Raw genomic sequence first — 23856 nt, forward strand, 5'->3', positions numbered from 1 at the left:
CACTTACCTCACAAAAATCTTCGTTACTCGAACTACTGCAATACAGCGAGCGCCAATACTGCCAGCTAAATAAAAGATTCAAACTACTGAAGGCACTAACTACTGATAGGCATAGTTAGCAAATGAAAGATTTTGATAGAGAACAAACAATGTATTTACCTCAATACTGTTCAAAAGTCATAATGTATATAGCAGTTCATGATGATCCAGTATAACAAATTTCAAAACTCCGCTATCTCTCTCCCCACATCCACCACTGCTGGCGGCTCACCTCCAACTGCGCAACGCTATGCGCTGTTAACAGCCAACTGCCCAACAGTACAATGGCAGACAACAATGCAAACTAGCCACAGACTGCACACAGCACAGCCAGTGATTTTCATACAGAGCGCTACGTGGCGTTACCAGTATAAAAACCTAAACAGCCTACATACAATATCCAGTTTCTTGTATACGCTATGTGATGAAAAGTATCTGTACACCTGGCTGAAAATGACAAACAAGTTCGTGGCGCCCTCTATCGGTAATGCAGGAATTCAATATGGTGTTGGCCCATCCTCAGCCTTCAAACAGCTGCTGGAAGGTTGCTTTGGGCCCATTTTTCACGGAGTTCACGGCGTTCCAAAACATCTCAAAGGTGTTCTATAGCATTCAGGTCAGGGCTCTGTGCAAGCCAGTCGATTACAAAGACGTTATTCTCGTCTAACCAGTCTGACACAGCTCGTGTATTGTGAGCAGGTGCTCGATCGTGTTGAAAGATACAATCGCCATCCCTGAATTGCCCTTCAACAGTGGCAAAGGTTCTTAAAACATGAATATGGGAGTGTGGTGTGATATTGCCACGCAAAAGAACAAGGGGTGCAAGAACCCTCCACGAAAAACACGACGACACCATAACACCACCGCATCCGAATTCTACTGTTGGCGCGACACACAGTGGCAGATGACGTTCACTGGGCATTGACCACAGCCACACCCTGCCATCGGGTCGCCACATTGTGTGCCGTGATTCGTCACACCACACAACGTTTTTTCCACCGTTCAATGGTCCAACGTTTATGCTCCTTACACTAAGCGAGTCGTGGTTCGGCATTAACCAGAGTGATGTGTGGCTTATGAGTAGCTGCTCGACCATGAAATACAAGTTTTCAAACCTCCCACATAACTGTCATAGTACTTGCAATGGATCCTGATGCAGTTTGGAATAACTGTGTGATGGTCTGGATAGATGTCTGCCTATTACACATTACCATCCTCTTCAACTGTCGGCAGTCTCTGTCTGTCAAGAGACGAGGTTGGCCGCAACGTTTTGTGCTGTATATGTCCCTTCACGTATCGCATCGGAAATACTGGACCGAGTTATGTTTAGGAGTGTGGAAATCTCTGGTACAGACGTATGACACAAGTGACACCCAATCACCTGACCATATTCGAAGTCCATGAGTTCCGCATAGCACCCCATTCTACTATCTCACGATGTCTAATGATTACTGAGGTCGCTTATATAGAGTATTTCGCAGCACAGTGCACCTGATATGAAAAACTCATGGTTTTGGAGGGTGTCTGGATATTTTTGATCACATCGTGTAAGTAATGTATTTACAGCTGCAAGTAGGATGAGACTCCAGCTGTACAGTTCTCTGATGACATATTAGAATTTGTGTTGCAGTGGAGCTCGAGCTTAGGCTTGCCACTTTATGGGACAGCTTGCCTCAACCACTGCGGCTATCCAAGCACGCTTCCGGACCTCCAAACTTCACCATGTGTCCACATCCAGCATTTGCACAAATGCTTTGATTCTCACTCAGAAAGAGACTTACTGATTATTGCCATAGTCTTTCCTAGACATGTAAAAATTTTCCAGTGTCTTTATTTGTTATGGAATATCCTCCATACATGCATGCATATCTGAGGGAACACACACTGCTATGACCGACAGCTGTATCAAATACAATAAATGCATTCGCAACTGCTAATACAATGACACGCCAAGTATACAATATAGGGTGAATCACTGGAAACTTGCAAATGATGTAAACATAGAAAGCACAATTGATGTGCGGTTTCACAAAATTGATTAATAGTGAGGGACTCGTGTTATTCACTTATCAATAGATTGTAATAATACATAGAATGGGTTTTCTTGGTGAAAACATTCAATTCCTTAAAAGGAACAATGCCAGTGATACTAATCAACAAAAAGTAAGGTAAATTAGAATGTCGATGCTGTTTGGTGTAGGATTCTATGTGACTCAATTACGACATATCGTATTTTGAAAAGTCCCCACGCCAAAACTTGTACCTGTGGTCATCATCATCATCATCATCATCATCATTGGGTTGTCTGCCTTGCAGCAGGTTTTAACTGCCTAGCCCTCCATGCTTATCTGTCTGCTGCGTTTCTCTTCATTCTTTGGTACCCACCTTGTGGCTTGCAGACATCATTCGGCAACTGAAACCTTCTTCTGCCCTTCCTTGTCTTTCCCAGAAGGAAACGTTCAGTTGTCTCTACGAGAAGGCAATCTCTTCTTAGATTGTGGCCTATCCAGTTTAGTTTCCTGTCCTCCATCGCTAGAAGCATCCTCCGTTCTTCTCCAACTCTCCTCGGTATATCTGAGTAATTCCTAACTTTATCAGTCCAGCTGATCTTCGTTCCACGCCATATCCACATTTCACAAACTTTAATTCTCTTCTCATTCTGCTTTATCAAAGTCCACGTTTCTGCTCTATACAAGGCAATGCTCCATATTAAGCACTTAACCAGTCGCTTCCTTAATTCCTTGTTTAAACAACTAGTTAAGAGTCTTCTCTGCTTTTGAAATGCCTGTTCCGCCCGAGCCATTCTCATTTTGATATCTTGTTGTCAGTCCGTATCTTCTTTAATCCAAGTTCTCAAATACTTGAATGCTCTTACCTGTTCTATGGTTTCTGACTCCAAATTAATTTTTACTTTTCTTTTCTTTAGGCTTATGGCAATGCTTTTGGTTTTCTTTTTATTAATTGTCATACCATATACTACAAAGACTTCATTCAGGTCATTTAGCACTTGTGTCAGCTTCTCTTGATTTTTTGCGAGGATCGCCATGTCATCTGCAAATCTTATACATTCAATATTTTGTCGACCTATCCTGACGCCTCTTGTCGGCTTTCCAGTACATCCTTCTGACAGCTGTTAAATAAGATCGGCAAGAGACAACAGCCCTGTCTAACAACTCTCCCAATCCTGTTGTCTCCAGACATCTCATTACCTATACGTACCCGAGCTTTCTTATCCAGGTACAGATTTGCCATCAGTCTTCTCACATTCCACTTTACTCCCTTCATTTTCTAAAGACCTAACAGCTTATCAAACTGCTCTCTATCAAATGTCTTTTCAAGGTTTATGAAGGCAGCATACATTTCTATGCTCTTTTCTATGTATCTTTCACTGATGGTTCTTAGAACCCCAATGGCATCTCGTGTTCACCTTTCCCCTTACGAAACCATAGTGTTCTTCACCAAGTGTTTCTTGCAGTATTCCATATAGCCTCCTATTTAGAATCCGAAGAACTACTTTTGCTACCTTCGGTATGAGGCTGATTGTCCCGTGGCCTTTACACTTTTTAGGATAATTAGTCTTTGGGATTGGGACTATTATACTTACGAGAAAGTCTTCTGCCCATTCACATTTGTCGTAGATGTAGTTGCAGAGAGAGGTCAACTCATTTTTGCCTGTTTCTTTTAAACTCTTTAAGATTTCCGCCGGAACGTCATCTACACCGCATGCTGTGTTGCTTTCAAGTTCTCCCAGTGGCTTATTTGGCTCTGAACGTAGGATAAAATCTCCTTTATAATTTCATTTACTCATTCTTCCTTCTCAATCTACAGATCAGAGTGTCTGTGGTAGCACACAATAAAGAAAAGCAGAAGTGCATACAATAGTTATGTGGATTCTGGCCAGCAACGAGGCAGTTGACCATCACAGGTTGGGTTCAAAATCAGCACCAGCAACGACAAAACACAGTTCCGGTCTGGTTTCAACGACCTTTCCATACATGCTAGCATTTCAGCGGAGATGTCCAAGAAGGCTGCAGTAATACGTCGCTGCATATCATCGACTGTAGTCTGTATGTCCCCGTAGACAGAGACTTTCTGCTTTCCACACAGAAAAATGTCTACGGGCGTAAAATCTTGGGAGTGGGACAGCCAAGGTACAGGTCCGCAGCATCCAATCCGGCAATTTGGAAAGAATTCGTGAAGATATACTGCAGTAGTTCGTGCGCTATTGGTTGAACAGCCATCATGTTGGTACCACAGGTTCCTCCTAGTCTGCAGAGGAAGAGCAGAGCATCCATGGATGATGGCAGCTGTGATACTTGTTCGCATTCAGATTGGCGTATATGAAAAACGGACCTGTGAACTGGCAGTTCACTATCCCACTATATGTTTACGTTCCATGGATGCTGACGCTCCATCTGACGAAGCCGACAGCGATTGTCAACAGACCACAGGGTATGTGTCGATGATTTACTTGGCCATGTTTATTAACTGTGGCTTCATCACTGAAAAAGATACATGATACACCTGGAGTATTCTGTCTTAAGGCCCATGTATAGAAGGTAACACGTTTGTCATAATAATTTCCATTCAGTTCTTGATGGAGAGAGAGATGTGGTGGTAATGGAACATATGTCGAGGGACAATACGTACGACAATTGCCTGACCCATGCCACGTCCTCATGCGATTACACGGCAGCTAATCTGGAACATCAGGAAGCACATTAAATTGCCCCTCTTCTGTCGTCACTTTTTTTCTTTCTGTTACGTTGTCTATGTGTTACATTACCTCTTTCAGTTAATGAACTTGGAGGTTGATAAATAATTGCTAAGATGCAAATTAAATTCCTTTCGAACAGGCCACGAAAGCCCAACGGTACCGACCGGCCGCCGTGTCATCCTCATCCCACAGGCGTTACTGAATGCGGATATGGAGAGGTATGTGGTCAGCACACCACTGTCCCTGGCCGTATGTCAGTTTCCGAGACCGCAGCCGCTGCTTATCAATCAAGTAGCTCCTCAGTTTGCCTCACAAGGGTTGAGTGCACCCCGCTTGCCAACAGCTTTAGGCAGACTGCATGGTCACCCATCCAAGTGCTAGCCCAACCCGATAGCATTTATCTTCGGTGATCTGACCAGAACCGGTTTTACCACTGCGGCAAGGCCGTTGGCCCTAATTGCTGAGGTGGCTGATGTTTATTGGGATATCTCTCCACATACACTGTATGAGGGAGAAATGCATTCTTCCTACACTCTCCATACGTCATACAGATGCCGGCATTATCTGCATTGGTAAATCCCGTTATTCACTCACGACCTACTGCTTGGATTCTCAGACACTACCTCAATAGCAAGTCGAAATGCACTCAAGGTACACACAAGCACTCAGTAAGCAAACTCAACAACATTGTACCTAGCAACGAAGCAGGTTGAATATCACAAATAAATGTCAGTGTCGAAACTTTTCAGAATATTGTATCTCGAAAACGACTCGCACCATAATCCTCAACAAACACCAGTGACATCTGATTTGTTCTACTTCTAATTTGTTAATGTCAATAGGCGTTGATCTATTTCGAAAAGTGTAATTTTTCACTAATAATACACTTCCTAGTTACTAATACAATCTTTTGTATGGCTAACAATACGAGCCCCGCAGTTCCAATCCACTCTATGAGAGCAGCACATGAATAGCACTTCCAATATCCGCCATTCTTTTCAGTCGAAGTTTTAGGCGATTCATCCTGTATATTTGCGTCATAGTAAAACTTCTTCCAGACTGAGACTCGAACCCAGAACCTGGAAGTATGCTCGAATAGCAGAGGTCGTTAAAGCGACTGCTCGCATGAAGTGGGATATCCATGTTGGGATCCCAGTCTGGCACAAATATTCATACGTCACCAATAAATTATAGAGCTGTAATGTGATCGTATTCTCAACTTGAACACATTTCGTCTGTTGCTTCAGACATGAATCCTTTTTCTCAAGGACATGCTATAGAAGGTTTTTAAACACAGGCACTGTAAGTAGTATTTACATGCCCAGGCAAAGGCCGCAACAACAATAAGTGTGTTTCTTCCTGTGTGAGTGTTACAGTGACTGTTCTACAGCAAGACATGGAAACTCACTGTGATGTCTCGAGTTTTGGGTCGGTCACTGAAGTACGCTCGCATAGACAAAGTGGTTACGGCGACCACTCGTGCACAGTGGGAAATTCTGATTCCAGTCCAGTCCAACAGTAAACCGTACAGTTGGAGTGAAGTATTCGCCATTGTGAATAAGCTTCCTGTATTTTACACAGCTGTAGATCACAGCAGCATCTGTTTTTTCAGACATGCATGCATGTCTGAAGGACATTGCATAGTAGGCTCTTAAACACAGACACTGAAATTAGCAATAGCATTTTCTGATGGCTCACGTTGCTTTCGTAAAATTCTCATAAGAGTTTCATCAAATCACCGTACTAAACTGAGTATGTCAGCACGTAAGCTAGCCTCCAAAAATCCTGCAATAGCCAAGACGTTCATATCTTTGTGAATTATTTTGGTCTTATTTGCAGTCGTCATTTGTATTAAATTGCATGTGTACAGCAAGCTGTTATTTACGTTAGCCTATCAAGTGGTTGAAGAAAGACGAACATTAGCTGTGGCCGCTGCAGGTTCCGTTCTAGTGACGGACACAATGATGGGCTGCTCAGATCAGAGACAGACACAGTGACATGTGCTGCTGGCAGCTAGGGCAAGCACGATCTGTTCTTTGAGCTGTAGATGCTACCCTGAACCTCTTTATTCAAAGTAACCTTATGAAGCAAGTGTCGATCAAACATGTGCCCCACTATCCTCCAAAGTCACGGAACGGGGGCCTACCGTGACCGGTTCAAGTTGTCTCGCGTCGCGATGGCATCGGCCTCTGAGTTAGGTGTAGCTTCCACTGTGTGGAGTGTTGGTGTTTGATTACACCACTTAGTATCCTGTGAGGCTTTCGACTGAAATTCTCTTTGCCTCTGAGCGTTATTCAGCATATTTGCGTTACATTTCTGGCGGCATTCCGCTGTCTGTGGGTTATTTGGTTGTCTACTATTGTTTTGCGTTTGCCAACGATCGGCTGACTGTTGCCGGTGGCTTGTGTCTGTACATACTGTACAGGCTGGCCTTACGCTACGCGCCTGTTGTAGTTGTTTTTGCTAAAGTTTTTCCCATTTCTCTTATATGCGCCTTTACATTTACGACTTTCTCCATTGCCGCTGTGATTATCGTTACCATTATCCGTAAATCTCCGTGACGCTATCGGGGTATTAACAGGCTTGGGTTGTACTGGTATCTCTTCGTTTATCAAATCTATTGAGTCCAGTAGAGATAGAAAGTATTCGGTGTCGATTTACGGGATGTTAATGAGTTTTTCCCTAACGTGGGCAGGAAGGCGGCTCTTTAAAATTTTTTGAAAATTTAGCTGGTTCGTCCAGACCCAGTTTTATTCAAATATTTTTCAAAATATCCTCGTAAGCTTCCATACTTGCTATTGAACGGAGCTGGGTTGAATACTTCACGTCTGAGCCTCTCTTGTACGGCCTCAGACCAATACTTACTCAGAAATGCCGTCTCATTCCGTTCATAATATTGGCAACGTTCCGATATGTCCGTAGCTCACAGTAGAACGTCACCCTGTGTGTATCCAAGAAGAAATCTAATTTTCTGGGCTTTGGTCCAGGTACGAGGTAAAACATTTCGAAATGCTCTGATAAAGACCACAGGGTGTGTTCCTTTCATTCATAAGCAAATATCGGGAATGTCGATGCGTAAGTAATCATTCATCTGCAAGTAATGTTGACAAACACGCCGCGCTGTCAGTGACAGTCGTGTTTATGGTCGCTTGTGGCGTATCCATGGCAACTGCGCCTGCTCGACAGGTGCAACTGCCGGCAAGTTGCAAGTTGCATTGTGCAACCTTCGCTATTTCCCTTCTAAGGGCTAATCCTGAATTGTTGGTAACCAGTGAAGGCATCTAAGGGCATAGCTTTGTATTCTGTCATATGCTGTTTTGGGATGTCCGTAGTTTTAGCAACACTGCCGCGCAACCTTTCCTCTGCTTCCTATAACCCTAGTCTGTTTTAGCAAGAAGTTGGCTTTACGTCTCTTTTAGAGCTCTAAAGAGCCCTGCAGGATTTACATAAGGGCCACGCGGGGTAGCCGTGAGGTCTAAAGCGTCTTGTCACGGTCCGCGCGGCTCCCCCCGTCAGTGGTTCGAATCTTCCCTCGGGCATCGGTGAGCGTGCTGTCCGTAGCGTAAGTAAGTTAGTTAAGTGTGTAAGCTTACGGAGCGATGACCCAAGCAGTTGGGTCCCATAAGATCTTGCCACAAATGTACAAATTGTACAGTACCTACATAGATATTGCATTCTGACACTACCTTTCCAGCAAGGGTGCTGCCCTTCTCCAGCATCCCGGCTTCAGCTTTTTCAGTTACTTCCTTTACATCTACACATAGCATACCTCTCTGTTTTTATCAAATTCTGACTCTAAAATGATCTACTCTTAGACTCAAGTTTGGTATTTCTGTAGTTAGGTTTTTGCATACGTCTTGCAGCTCGTTGACTACGTTCGTCACATTTTTTACCGACGCATCCACATGGGATTGCGTGTCATGAACTTGACAAAATGCTTTACTGAGGTTTTGCAACTCACCTGCAAGTTGTTCCCGATTTTAATTTGCGGATCTTACCTTTTCCGTTAACATATTTATATTGCGGGACATGTCGGTAATTATTTCTTGTTTTAGTTGTTTACCGTGCTCTGTGAACTTACCGGATAATTCGTCAGATAATTCAGTGCGTACATTTTTGCCCACCTCTCTCAACTGTTGACTAATACTATTCTTGGAATCGTTAAACGCCTGGTTTTGCTGTGCAAACTGTTGTGTTATTAGCTGCATTAGCTGTGTCAGAGTGTGTGTTTCACTGGTATTTGCATTGCTTTTGTGAACTGTTTCCTGTGCTTGCGTCCGCGACGTCGTGAGCAGATAATCAAAGAAATTTTCGCTATTGCGCACTTCAGATTCTCTATTTTAGAAAATGTTTCCCGGTGAGACCTGAGAAATTGGCTCATAGAGCGTCATAAGAGCGGCCTCATGACTAGTTATATTACCAGTATCACAATTTTTTAATAATGGAACGCCAACCTCGTCGTTTTGGTAGTCATTGGCCAGTTCACGAGTTGGTGCGTGACCTTCAAATGTTGACAAGCTCGAATTTCCGCCATCTTGGCATATTGCATTTTGTAATGAATTTTCAACAATGGCCATTTCCTTTGACTCCATTCTGAACAGTTTTTATTAAAATTATGAAAGGAAAATAATTTTAAACATGAAATTTTGTTTGAATCGTATCCTTCAATTAAATGTTGACTTTACACGTATCTTCGTCTTTTCTATAGAAATCCACTTTCCGTAAAGGATATTAATTGGAAGGAACAAGGATTTACTGCGAGAGAGACGGCGCCAAGCGGGGCCATATAAGCATACAGCGTAGCAACTTCCTACTTTAACCGCTGAAATTCGCATTCCCAGCACGTCTCGTTCGTAGGCAGAATTTCATTTTAATTTGCTCCTTCAAGTTGTTAATAGTTTCAACCTCAAGGACGTGTAAAAATCCAACAAAGGCCCCATTAGTTCTTTGTAACGATAAAATGGATTTTTTTTTTTTTTTTTTACAATCGTATTGACTTACTAGGATCACGTTAACAACTTCAGTTCCTCTTCTTCCATTGTTGTTGTATCCTATTTTTCCAGGACTCCCTCATTTCATCCCCATGAAGTCTCTTCTTTTCTTCTGTCCATGTTAATCACGATTTTTTATTTCTTCTCCTTTGAAAGCCTTCCAAATTTAGTATTTTGTTTTTAAAATGGTTTCTTTCTGCTATTTCTGATTCTTTTATGTTGTTTCTTTCAAGATTTTTTCTTACTTCTGTAATCCATGCTATTGTCGATTTCTTCTTCCAGAAATATAGCAGTATTTGTTTTGTTGGTCTATTTCCATTCATTCGGTGGAGATGTCCAAAAAAGGTTAATCTTCGTTTGGCCATTACTGCAGATATTTTCTCTATATTTTTGTAGATCTCCTCATTACTTCTTATTTTCCAACCATCTGCGGATTTCATTGTACCCATTATTTTTCTAATAATCCTTCTTTCCAGTACCTCTAGTTTGTCCATCTTGTAGTTCATCGTTAGGCATTCAGATCCATATAAACATTCTGGTTGTACCACTGTGGTGTAGTGTTTTAGTTTTATTTTTCTAGATATACATTTCTTATTGTAAATATTTTTGGTCAAACCATATGCTCTTTCCATTTTGTTAATTCTTACATCTATTCCAGATTATTCTAGTCCAATCTGTTGTATAGTTTCTCCAAGGTATTTAAATTTATTTACTCGCTCTATTTTACCTATTTGTGTTTCTATGTATTTTGGTGCATTTTTTGTATTTGTCATGAATTTTGTTTTTTCAGCTGAAATGGATCATTTACCTAAAAAAATTTTTTTCTTCAAGAATTGAAAGGTCTGTTCACATTCCTCTCGGCGCCGTCGTGTCACGGTTGCCATTGAATAGTGGCGAGGGGACTAGAAATGTGATATATATTGGAAATCTGAATAAATATTTGCTGTTTAAATAAATTAAAAAGTACATTTTGAAAGAATGATTGAAAAAAATGGAAGGTACACATATCCTGTGTGAACTTTAACTGGCTCTAATAGAAACAGACCTTCAATATTCAATACATGTATTCAGCATTCGTAAATTTACATACATCCTTTTCTTGTTACCGCTATTGTGCATGAATATTTGTATGACAAAACTGGTTCGGATCGAACCTCCTCTGCTGAAGCGAATTCTTGTTGTTATCTTCGATCCTCTTGATGCAGAATTCCCGGCGCGTCACGGAAAAGCCACAGCGACCTCTGACTGTGTTCCCTGTATGCTTCAATTTATCTGTCAGGCAGCGAATTATTAATTATGGAACAGTGACTCGTAACAGCACACTTGTTTCAATCCGTGTCTTCGCTCGTCTTGGGATTCACAGAATGAATAGCGTTCAGTTTCGAATTGGAATGTCGACACTTTTTATTTCACAGATAAGAGAGACATCAGTAACTACCGACCTATATCACCGCTGATATCATTTTCCAAAATGTTTGAGAATGAGATGTATTCTAAAAGAGTATTACATCTTGGCAACAATAATGTCCTCAGCAAATCAAAATTTGGGTTTCAGAACGGTTGCTTTACTGAGAATGCTGTTTACATGTTCACACACCAGATATTACAAGCATTACATAACAAAATAGTACTGGTAGGTACTTTCTGTGACCTATCCAAAGCATTTGATTGTGCAAATCATAGTATACTCCTTGATAAATTGAAGTTTTTTGGGATTGATGGTGTAGCCAACCAATGGATCATGTCATATCTGACCAAAAGAATGCAAAAATTTGTACTTATTAGTAATTCAACAAACAGAATCCAGGGACATAATTCTGGCAGGGGAGAAATCACGTATGGGTTTCCCCTAGGTTCAATCGTACGTCCACTAGCGTTTCTCACATATATAAATGATCTACAGTCTAATGTACAACAAGCAGAACTAGTTCTTTTTTCAGGTAACACCAGTATGGTAATCACTCCCAGTATACGTGCAGAAATTGGAAAAACGGTGAACAAAGTTCTCAAAAGTATCATTGACTGGTTTTCTGCGAATGGTCCCACCCTGAATTTCACAAAGACACATATTATTCAGTTCTATACCTCCAGGGGTACTGCACCAGTGATAAGTGTAACATGTTGTGGTGAAATAATTCATATAGTGGGAAATTAAAAATTCTGTGGTGTCCATATTGATGAGAATTTAAATTGGAAAAAACACAAATTTCGGAACTCCTAAAACAATTTAGTTTAGCCACGTTTTAACTTAGTCATTGCAAATTTTGAAGAGATAGAAATCAGTAAGTTTACATATTTTGCTTATTTACATTCAGTAATGTCATATCGAATAATCATCTGAGGTTACTCATCATTAAGAAAGAAGGTCGTCACTGCCCAGAAACGTGCTGCGAGAACAATATGTGGTGCTTACCCGTGATCACCTTGTAGACATCTGTTTGAGGAGTAGGGTATTCTGACCATTGCTTCACAGTATATTTACTCCCGTATGAATTTTTTTGTACAGTTCAAAAGCTACAATGAGGTACATAATTACAATACTAGCAGAAAAATGACATTTATTAATCAACATTAAGGTTGTCTTTAGCACAGAAGGAGGTGTACAAAGCTGCAAAAAAATTTTTGGCAGCTTACCCAGTGATATAAAACGTCTAACAGATGGCAAGGTGAAATGTGAAATTAAACTGAAAAAGTCTCTCCTTGACAACTCCTATTCTGTAGAAGAATTTCTATGTTTGTAATGTGTAAAAGATGGTGGGATAACTCAATCTGTATATATTACTTACATTTTGGAGAAAAAATAAGTGTATGGTGATGTTTAGAGTACAAGTAGAAGTACAAATTAATTTGCGATATGAATGCACCAATAATCTTAGGAACTAACATCCCTCGAACTAACAACACTGCACAACATCATATCACTGGTATAATTTCCCCTTTGTAATTTGTATCCCATTTCTTCGTGTTCTAGGTTTATTTTCGTATCATTCTTACACACAACAGGGACAAAACAACCGAAAAAGATTTTTAGCACACGTCTCTCCAGATTCTTCCTCCAACAGTCGGATTCCTGACTGCTAAGGGGAGAATGTCAAAAATTTTAGAAAATTGATTTTTCAAAGATATGCGTATTTTGTACCGCATATCTTCCTGAATAGTATGATGTATAAAAAATATACATTTTAGTGATTACAAGCCAAACCCCTTTGCACAGCTTCAATCCTACACAAAGTCACCAGGGCAACAAATACAGAGCAAAGGGTGCTGCAACAAATGTGACACCAATGGCTCAGGACTTTAATGGAAGCCACCAAACCTATATCAGGGACCTTGCAAATGAAAACTTATTGAAGAAATGTGTTCATGGTGGTACCCAAAAACCAAATGAAAGTTTTAACCAATGTGTATGGGAAATATTGCCTAAAACCATTTTTGTTGGACAAAATGCAGTTTCTATTTGTGTTTATGACGCGGTTTCATGTTTTAATGATTGTGTGCAAAGCAAGAAATATGTTTTAGAGAAAATGGGAATAAAGACCGGAGTGAACTGCATCAAAGCTTTGTATGCGATAGAGAGTGTGTAGTGAAAGGAGATAAATTATTTTTGGAGGTGATAAAATCAGGAATGTGAAAAGAATGAAAACCGACTAAGAAAATGGAAAAGAACTTGCTTATGGTGCTGGACAGTTCTAAAGGAATGATACATACAATCAGAAACTTTAATGGCCATTTTCCGCAAAACAGACATTTCTTAACTTAGGTGCATGTAACATTCATAATAAGTATCCTATTACTTTCAAACTTGGTATGCTCATTAAACACGAATTCCTTAATGCAAATCTCTATAATTTTGCAAGTCGATTAAAAACTGTGCTAAAAATTGAAGTAATATAACTATAAAACTTGAGTTTTCTCTAAAGATGAAGTTAAAAATGCTACAGCACATTCATTTTTTCATAAATTAAATAAATTCTAGAGTTTCATGTACCTGTAAGCATGGTTTGTATGCCGTGCAAGATTCATCGAAAGATCTCTCTTACTTATGAAGAAAGGTGTACCTATAGCGACAGCTGCAGCCGATAGGAAGAGGAAAAATTATGAAATTTCACATGTAAAAAAAATTTTTTCTTTATGTTTTTGCAGTTCCACTGCTATGAGTGTGAATACTGAATCCTTCGTGGACATTCTGACGAAGTTTTATGATTTTATTTGTAAAAGTATAGACTGTGGAAACTAAAATGTCCTCTGGTGTCTCTCCTGCTCCAAGTCGGCCGGCTTGACATCCTAGCCCCCATAACACACGAGCTAGGAACACCATCCCATAACGACAGCACTACATTAAGTGCATTGGAGGGATACTGTCATTCAAATTTCTTTGTGATTTATATTGTTATGTATTGAAACTATGTTGGCTAATAGTTGTCATAAGCATAATTGTTGAGCTTAGTATGAGCCTTTCATTTGTGCTTTATTTTGCACCAAATACTGTGTAGTATGCTAGCCTACAAGTATGAGAAAATTAGGAGATGCAATGTGTGAAGTGGTTAGCTGAACGCCTTAGTTGTCCCACTACTGTCTTTGGTAGTGTGTGTTCCATTATCTGTGTGGGGACAGTACCTCAGCAGTACTGTCTGTGGTAATCTGACCACTGGCTTCGATGTGAAAACCCTTCTCGAAGCAATGTTCCTTCTGCGCAGCACGCCAAGCGCTGGAGAGAGCAGGACCGGCCCCTCCTCGCAGCCACACAGTGGCCACAGCGACGACGGCCGAAGCCCAGCCACAGCTGTGCCCCACACCACTCCCCAGGCCACTCCACAGCCTGATGACGCTGCCGTCTCTCACCTGCGGTGAGTTCTGTCACAATAACAGCGTTACGCGTTGGGCAGTTAGCCCAGTGTTAAAGTGAAGAAATCGAATGTTGCTATTTTATGTTTTGACGAAGCAGATGTTATAGTTCTGGTATTAAGTTATTTCTTTTATAAATTATGCTGTTTGACGAGGCAAGGATCTACAGGTCTGCATCGTGACGTATTTTCAATTCCTAACACAACTGAGCCACTTAATGCAGTTACTTGTGTAAGATACTTCCCCAAAGATAGCGACTGTGTTGGTGATTTAGAGGCAATTTGTGTTTTCGGCGATGATTTGCTATATTATGAATTAATTCTGCAGAGACTGGATCTTGTTTGTTTCTTCTGACTTGCAACCACATTCATTATTATTCAGTATTGGGCTGCCTCACCAAATAACCAGGAATCTCTGAAACTCCCACCGTCACTTGCATTTCCGCGATTACTCTCCCAACACTATAATGAGATATTCTCTCAAGGGTCTGTGGGAACCCCACCACTGGGAGAGGAGAATCAGTTGAGATCCATGTCTTACCCTACTACGAAAGATGTACGTGAGAACCTCTAGTGGCAGTTTTTGGAAATCATTCGTGACAACATCAGCCTCTACTAAACTGTCGATATCTTGCTGATTAACGCAGGCATGTTGGATCAATAAAAATCAGGTCAATTGTAATGCGTGGGGATCGTTGAGTGGAGATGGACACAGCAGCCATACCTCGCCAGCTGTAAAACCCTCTGTGGCTCAGGGAGTTTTACAGCTGACATTGCGAAAGTTTTCTTTTTATTCACTGCAGACCAGCTTCAGCGTAAATTCGTCATCACGTCACTTTTCTTCTTTGAAATTATTGATCTGTAGTGGTAGTCACAGATATTTGACTGTCGCTTCGTGAAACAATGATAGTCTGATAGTGAACTGATATTGTTGCAAAATGCATTTCAGTGGCTAGCTGAATTCTACAGGCCCAAAAGTGGCAATTCAGAGTATTCAACATGCTTTTACAATTAATCAGAGTAGAATCCAACAAGTTATTGGACAATAGAGGAGTCTGTACCTATTCAAGGGGAAATAAGGAAGGTTACCCAGTATTTTAACGTTGAAAATGGGATAAGTAATGTTTCAGGTGACTTAAGAAAACATATCTCTCCCAGTTATTCAAGGATTTCGGGCTTTAATTACCTTTTATGGTCAGCCACAGATGCACAATGTCATTAGATTTAATGTCTGTGCCAAATTGAGCAAATACTTATAAGAATACTTATCCCAATCTGAACGCCTTTCGCAGCACAAGCAGTCAACAAAAGTTCATCCATGGGTCTGATAATGTTGAACGATACAGAGAAGGTATGGTGAAATTATGTAAATAAGATAGCCTGACGGGTATTTACCTAATTTCTCGTACACAAATAGCATCAGCCATTCAACATAAGAAGACAACCGACGATAAGGAAGTGTAGCAGGAAAGATTAAAGATAGAGAGCACAGGGAAGAATACTTTGTGGATAATCCAGAAACTCATTATGCAGCATAATTAATAACGCTGAATACAATTTCAGGGATAGTCTTTAAATTACGTTGCACATACTGGACACGAAATTAGTACAATCTCAGTAGAAAAGCAGCAGAAAACAAAGTAGAAAATAAATTATTGTGGTTGACTTAGAAACAAGACATGGAAGGGAAGAATGTTTCAGCATAAAAAGACTGACATAAAAAGTTAAGAAAGCTGGCTAAAAATCGAGAGGGAAACAACAGCATGCGGAAATAAAAGATAAAGAGCAGGAAATGAAATATATTAACAAAATACTTGATAATGGAGTGAAAAGTTTGTTGACAGAGAGTTAAGAAAACCAGGCTGGGGAACAGATGGAGCGTAACATGGTACTGATGTGAATAACAATGTACAGGGCGAAGACAGTGAAGGCTTCCTTTTTTCTTGGGCATCAGACAGTTGTGGTGACTAATAAAAGGTCCTACATAAAAAAATACAGTCTTTCGAAGACTAAAAGCGACAACTACTTTAAACAAAAATAGTTTACAATCATAAATACACTGATAGAAAAGAATCACAAAACCAAAAACTTGTCAATACAGAGTAGTGAAACATCAAGGATACATTTGCCAGGGTAACATATTTAACTGATTATCATTGCAAGATCGCAGGTCAATGTAGGTGTGAGATGAGCCACTGGAAACGTGAAATGGTCATACACTGTGAGAAGGTCGAATTAAAACATGCAGACATGCATGAATTGTGTTGCACAAGTATCGGCAAGAGTTTGTGGAATGGAGTTCGATGTCAGATGCACTTGGTTGGTCAGTACAGGGACTGTAATGCTGTTTGTGAATGATGCTGGAGTTACTGTATGATGATGTCCCATATCTGCTCGCCTGGGAACGGACCTGATGATTGAGCATGCCAAGAGACATGTCAACACTCTATAGAGCATGTTGGGCTACAACAGCGGTAAGTGAGCTAGCGTTATCCTGTTGGAAAACTCCCCCTGGAATGCTGTTCATTAATGGCACCAGAATGGGTTGAATCAGCAGATTGAAACAGATATTTACACTCAAGATGTGTGGGATAACAACGAGAGTGTTCCTGCTGTCATATAAAATCGCACCCCAGACCATGACTCCAGGTTTAGGTCCAATGTGTTAACACACAGACAGGTTGGTTGCAGGCCCCCAACTGGCCTCCTTCTAAATCAAAACATGGTCATTACTGGCAGCGAGGCTGAACCAGCTTTCATCATAAAATACAACAGAGTTCGACCATTCCCTTCAGTTTGCCACCACTGAAGTGCCAAACGGTGGTGGTGTGGGATCAGTGGAACACACGCTACAGAGCATCTGGCTCGGAGCTGTCCGTGAAGTAACCGATTTGTAATACTTCATTGTGTTACTTGGTGCCAACTGCTGCTCAAACTGCTGCTGGAGATGTATTACAGTGCGCCAGAGCCATACAGTGAACACGATGGTCTTCCATCTCAGTAGTGTCACGTGGCTGTCTGGAACCCAGTCTTCTTGCGACGGAATATTCTTGGAATCACCGCAGCCAGCAGGCCTGCATAGTGGCTACATGCCTCTCAAATATTTATGCATCGCGGTTGGAACATCCAGCTTCTCATAGTCCCTATTACAGATTTCGTTTAATCTCTGTGAGATGTTCATAACGGCGTCTTTGTCGTGTCGAAGGAAATTTTGACTAACATCAGCTTCCTGCATCTAATCTCAAAGGTAACTAACGCTCACGCTCGTTACAGCGTGTAATTACAACAAGCTTGATTTGCTTCCTCATAATGGTACTACTAGCGCCACTCTTAAGCGACGCGACTGCCACAGAAAGTCATCATCATTCAGATGTAGAAACACACGTACCAACTTTCGTTTCTGTCACACTACTTCTTCGTGCTGCAATATTTTTCCGTTAATGTATATACCACTGCAAAGGGAAAAGACGTTTTTAACATTGTCACCAAGAATCTCAAAAAGCTCTTAAACGACTTACTTCACATTTTTACAAGATAGTCAAATAAATGCTGGGACAGTGTTTCTGTTATATACCAATGGTTTAGGAGTGCGCCATTGATTAGTAATGAAAACATTCGAACACAGACGCTGCTTAACCTCTGAAAAAAACTAAGAGCAGTGGCAGCAGAAGTCATCCAGTATAAGAAGTCGCCATCTTTCTGACAAAGGCTAAAGAATGTGTGTGTGTGTGTGTGTGTGTGTGTGTGTGTGTTTGGGGCTACAGGCGCTCATCGTCGAGGTTATCAGCTTCCTGACAACCAATAATAGAAGGGTCTAAGAGGGAGGAGGAAAGGATAGAGCTTCAAGGAACTCTATTGCCCTTCAAGTAGTAAACTGCCCCTAGAAAGCTGGAGAATCAAAAGTGATCAATGACATGAGGATGCAGAAGGCAATGGAATCTAATAAATTAAAACCACGTAACTTGCAGCCACAGGAAATATAACAGTAACAGGAAAACGGTTATGATGCCATCTGCATTGTGGAAAGATTCTGGACAAGTTACCCTCTTGGATCTCTGCAAATTGACTGCCAAGGGGGAAGTGACTATGAAATAGAGACGGAATAAGTTATTGTGGGATAAGATTCTATGACTTGGAGCTTTGAATTCAGAAGTTTGATTGTAATTGGAAAGCTAGAGTCTAAAAACGGAAGTGCAAAACCCCAGTCTAGATACATTGGGGGTCACTGATGTGAACTAGGAAAAGGCTAAGCATTTATCTTAAGACACATTGAGGTATATGATCAGCAGCAGAAAATGGTATGGTGGGAGCAGGGTTCGTTATGAATAGGAAAATAGGGGAGAGAGCGGACAACTGTGAACTTCTCAACGACAGAGTTTCTCTCACCAGATTCGACATCAAACGAATTCAGACAGCGACAGTTCAGGTACACATGCCAATGACACAAGTAAAAAGGAGAAAAGAAAGTATGAAATTAAAATGCGGTTGCATGGGAAGGAGAAGCAGACAGGGTCATCAGCTATATGGGATTGGCATTGGGATGACAGAGATGAAAGTCTAATTGAGTTGTGCAACCAATGTGAGATGGTATTTACGAATACTCTGTTCAGGAATCGTGTGACGAAAAAATATACTTGGAAGAGACCCAGAGACACTGAAAGAGTCCTGCTGGATTACATCATGGTCAGAGATTTCGAAATCCGATATTGGACTGTAAGGTGTACTCAGATGTAAATAGAGATCTAATAATTATGAAGAGTAGAGTGAAGTTCAAGAGAATCGTCCAGAAGAATCTGTGTAGAAGGATGTATCATCATGCAGTACTGAGAAATGATGAGATGTATTTGAAGCTTACCAATGATGTGGATATGGCGGTAAGGAACAACACAGTAGGCTGTTCAGTTGAAGACGAGTGTACATCTCTAGAATGTAAAATCACCGACGGTGGACGGACAACACAGATAAAGGGAAGCTAACTTCGAAGAAACCTTTAGTAACAGAAGAAATACAGCAACTGATCGACGAAAGAAGAAAATATAGAAATGTTCAGAGAAAGACAGGAATACAGCTACATTCACTGATGTGGCAAGAGTCGTGGGATACCTCCTAATATCGTGTCAGACCTTCTTGTGCCCAGCCTAGTACGACAACTCGACGTGGCGGGGACCCGAGAAGTCGTTGAAGTCCCTTGTAAAAATATTTTGCTGTGCTGTCCCTGGAGCCACCCACTACTGCGAATGTGTTGCTGGTGGAGGATTTTGTACAGGAACTGACCTGTCGATTATGTCCCATAAATCTTCTATGGGATTCATGTTGCGCAATCCAGATGGCCAAATCATTTACACCAGTTGTCCACAATGTTCCTCAAATCAGTTGCGGACAGTTGTGGCTCATTATATCGTTGTTTGAGAAAATGGAGTCCATTATGGAGCCAACACCACAGTGCCTTGTTGTCAACTAGGGTCCACAGCTTTGTGGGGTCTACGTCACACTCGAACACCACCATCAGTTTTCACCAACGGAATTCGAGACTTATCTGACCAGACCAAGCTTTTCCAGCCGTCTCGGATCCTGCCATTTTGGTCACGAGACCAGGAAAGGAGCTGCAGGTGATACTATACTGTTAGTAAAGGTACTAGCATTGGACATCTGTTACCACAGCCCATTAATCCCAAATTTAGCCGCACTGTCCTCACATATACGTTAGTCGTACATTCTATATCGATTTCTGCATTTAGTTCACGCAGCGTTGCTTGTCTATTAGCACTGACCACTATGGTAGACGAAAATGTTCTTCGTTTTTTTTCCAACTTAACAGAACTGCACACTCAATTCGACTACTGGTTTAATGCGCTCAGCATAGTTTGTGACCGCCTGTGGCTGATACTACCCTGACAACAACAGGGCAAGCTGCGAATGAAGTCATCACTCTCATGTGGAGGCAATAACATCATTCTTCCTGCAGAGCAACTCACAAGATTTATGGAATTGTTTGTGGATGCTTATGTGATGCAACCCGTCTCCCTAGTGTATCTGCAACATGCTCAATGGGATTCAAATTGGGATCTCCCATGTGTGCAATATCTTCTATTTCCAAGAAAACGTCAATCACCCGATCTGTATGAGGCATATCCCTATGAGGCCACAGCACCTCGCAACAATGGCATATGAGTTCCCCAGATCTCGTTACGATACCTGACAGGAGTTAACCCTTGCCAATTCACCCATACAGTGTCATGAAGAGGTGTTCAAGGTGTCAACGTAATCGCTGCCCACACCATTAAAGATCCTTCTGGATAACAGGCTTGTTAATGTTTGGGCTCGAAAATCCTGTTCCACGTTCCCTCCATATGCAAATCTGTCGATAATCACTCTCCAGTCCATACTGGGATTCACCTGTGAAAATAACATTGGCCCATGGTTCGGCCATCTGGTTCGCGTGTTGATGACTTTACATATTACTCTCTGTGGAGATGTGTCAGGGGTTCATATACAACAGGTCTCTGACTATATAGGCTACTCTGCTGAGGCCTTCTGTATAACGTTTGCCTCGATACAACACATCCAGTGCATGCTGCGAGGTGTGATGTCAGTTGCCATGCAGTAGTAAGGCAGTACCGTGATGCCCTTTAGCCAGAAACTGTATCTCGAAGACGAGGGCAGGATCCAACACACATGTGTTGGATCCTGCCCTCGTCTTCGAGATACAGTTTCTGTCTCTACAAACTATCGCCACATCTGAGAAACAACAGTAAGATCCACATTGAGCCACCAGGCCACTTCAGTTTGTGATTGTGCTCCTTCCATTCATCCTATGGCCCTCCACTGCAGAGAGCCTGGCATGCGTCTTCTCTGTATCATACTCCACCATCTGTGACTGTGCCTACAGAGATTGTGGATGTGGGACTGACTACCCAGAAAACACTACCCCATTTCATAGGTGCACTGACTTCATTGTGAGCTTGGTTGCCTGTAGACTGGAATGCTGTCTTCCGTGTAGAACATGATGGTGCTGACATCTGTAGATAGTATGCATGATCACATCGTGAATTAGACACAGGACAGGGAAATCGCAGTTTGTTGCTTTAATTTTGGACACCAATGTATTGTGGTAACCTTCTTGGGGACATGAGTTCTTGGAACTCATCACAGTTCTGCTTCTGCGATAGTGTTTCGTCCTCAGACATGCGTCTTTGAAGAAATTTGTTAGTATTGTCCTTTTGTTGCAGAAATCTATCTGGAGACATGAAGGGCGAGATGCTGATTGCGGCAGCTAAGGAGGGGTCAGTGAGCAAAGTGCGAACGTTGCTGGCAATGGGGGCGGACGTGGAGGCGAAGGACGAGAACAAGCGGACAGCACTGCACTGGGCAGCAGCCATGGGGCACAGGGAGGTGGTGGCCCGTCTGCTGGAGGTAGGAGCAGGCGTTAACGCCAGGGACCGCTGGCAGAACACGCCTCTCCATCTGGCTGCATGGAAAGGCCATGCAGCTGTTGTGCGGCTGCTGGCAGCTTCTTCTGCCGACCACAACGCCAGGGATCAAAGTGGGAGCACGCCACTGCACGATGCAGCACGGCGTGGCCGTGCAGAGGCGGCGGCTGCACTGTTAGAGGCAGGGGCCGACAGGGAAGACAGGAATTATGGTGGGGACACGCCGCTGGACCTAGCCGAGCGGAACAACCACCAGTCGCTCATAGACATCCTAAGATCAAGCTGAGTGTAATGCAGGCGACTACGGAGTAAAATAAATAAAGCTTTCTGTGTAACCTCTGCTACTTTTAAAATAAACAATTCAGAAAAGTTAATCCTGCAGTCTTGCTTTGCGCCCATATTTACGTAGTACATACAACGGATCCATTACCGTTACAACTAGAGTGAGAACTGTAGGTAGAAGGAGGGTGGAATGTGTGTCCTTATAGGACAACTATCCACGGATTTCCGCCCAATAATATCAAAACAGCAGACTTTGTACACAATTTATTACATTGCCAATGCTAAGCTCTTTTAAGTAACAACATATTCATGTAACTTACAGAGCTTAACAAAGAGTTAAAACAAACAGCTTTAAAAACAATAACGGCGTCTTGCCACCATAAAATCAAACAACCTTTTACAATAGTGCCTTTGGAGTTTACCCAAGAGACAACATCCACTAATATGTTAACTTGGCATTACAATTTAAAATCATTTATATAAAAAAAACCTTGAGAAAGATAATGGCACTTGGCACTATAAAATCGAAGAAGCGCAACACACAACCAATAAATATAACAACAAAATAATCATTTGATACAACCAAAGGGCAAGGCCAATCCCCAATGCAATCACAAACGAGCGAGCTCTCAACACTTCAAAGCCTTCCCACTAGAAACAGTCCCCGAAATAAACCACTGAGAGCTCCCCGACATGCCTCCCACAACTGCCCACTACTTATGCACCTTGGTTATGTTCTGTAACACACGACAGATAACATCAACACAAGATAAAATTTAAAAAATCAAATAACAATATAACATCCAGACAGCACATGATAACCACGGCGCCGTTAACTCGGGCGCTCTTAACAAGTGCCGGAAGCCAACACACACAAATATTAATAAGCAATTCTCGCTTCTTAAAACAAAACAATAAAAGCCAAGCGCATATGAATAGTAAAACCACAGTCTTAGAAGTGCCTTAATGATACCAAACACTAATATTCCACCAAGTTAATAATAACACAGTGAGGATAAAATACAAAACATATCACTAAATTCTGTTACACAAACCAAATTGACGAGATCATGTTGTTCAGGTCGCAGAAGACCACATATACCAAGCACCAGTAAATCAGTATGCATATACTTTCCAAAAACGCCTGTCTTAGGCAGACTTTACCTAAAACATCAAATGCCAAATATTCATGAACACAACTCCGGGTAGGTAACAGTAACCACCTACGTGAATTATTTCAAAAAAGGAACAAACAGATACCACCAAAGGTAACGCTGAGCAGACTGGGTGGGCAACGACCCACTCAGCAGGATAACCAAAAGGTACTCCAGTTGAGCAAACAAATTAGTACCAAGAAGTATCGTTACGTGCCACACGCACACACACAGCACAAACTTCCAGCAACGCCGTCCCACATCAGAATGAAGTTCAGAAACCGGTTCTGGAGCTTCCAGCGGAAAATTTGACTAACCAACCGAGCTTACATCCCAACCTAGCAGACGACTCCAAAATTCAGCAGCTAGTTGTCTCCGGGCCAGAGTATCACAGGACCT

General features: G+C 41.7%; 1 protein-coding gene across 1 annotated transcript in view; it reads left to right on the forward strand.

The window, feature by feature from the left end:
- Window positions 1-22395, forward strand: part of LOC124553901 (BTB/POZ and MATH domain-containing protein 4-like) — a 46709-nt gene extending 24314 nt beyond the window's left edge. The window contains exons 3-4 of the mRNA XM_047127915.1: window positions 14445-14594; window positions 21821-22395. Of these exons, the coding sequence (XP_046983871.1) occupies window positions 14445-14594; window positions 21821-22307 (637 nt within the window). The 3' untranslated portion in view covers window positions 22308-22395. The remainder of the gene's footprint in view (window positions 1-14444; window positions 14595-21820) is intronic.
- Window positions 22396-23856: the final 1461 nt, after the last annotated feature.

This window comes from Schistocerca americana, chromosome 11 (assembly GCF_021461395.2).
Source record: "Schistocerca americana isolate TAMUIC-IGC-003095 chromosome 11, iqSchAmer2.1, whole genome shotgun sequence".
NCBI lineage: Eukaryota > Metazoa > Arthropoda > Insecta > Orthoptera > Acrididae > Schistocerca > Schistocerca americana.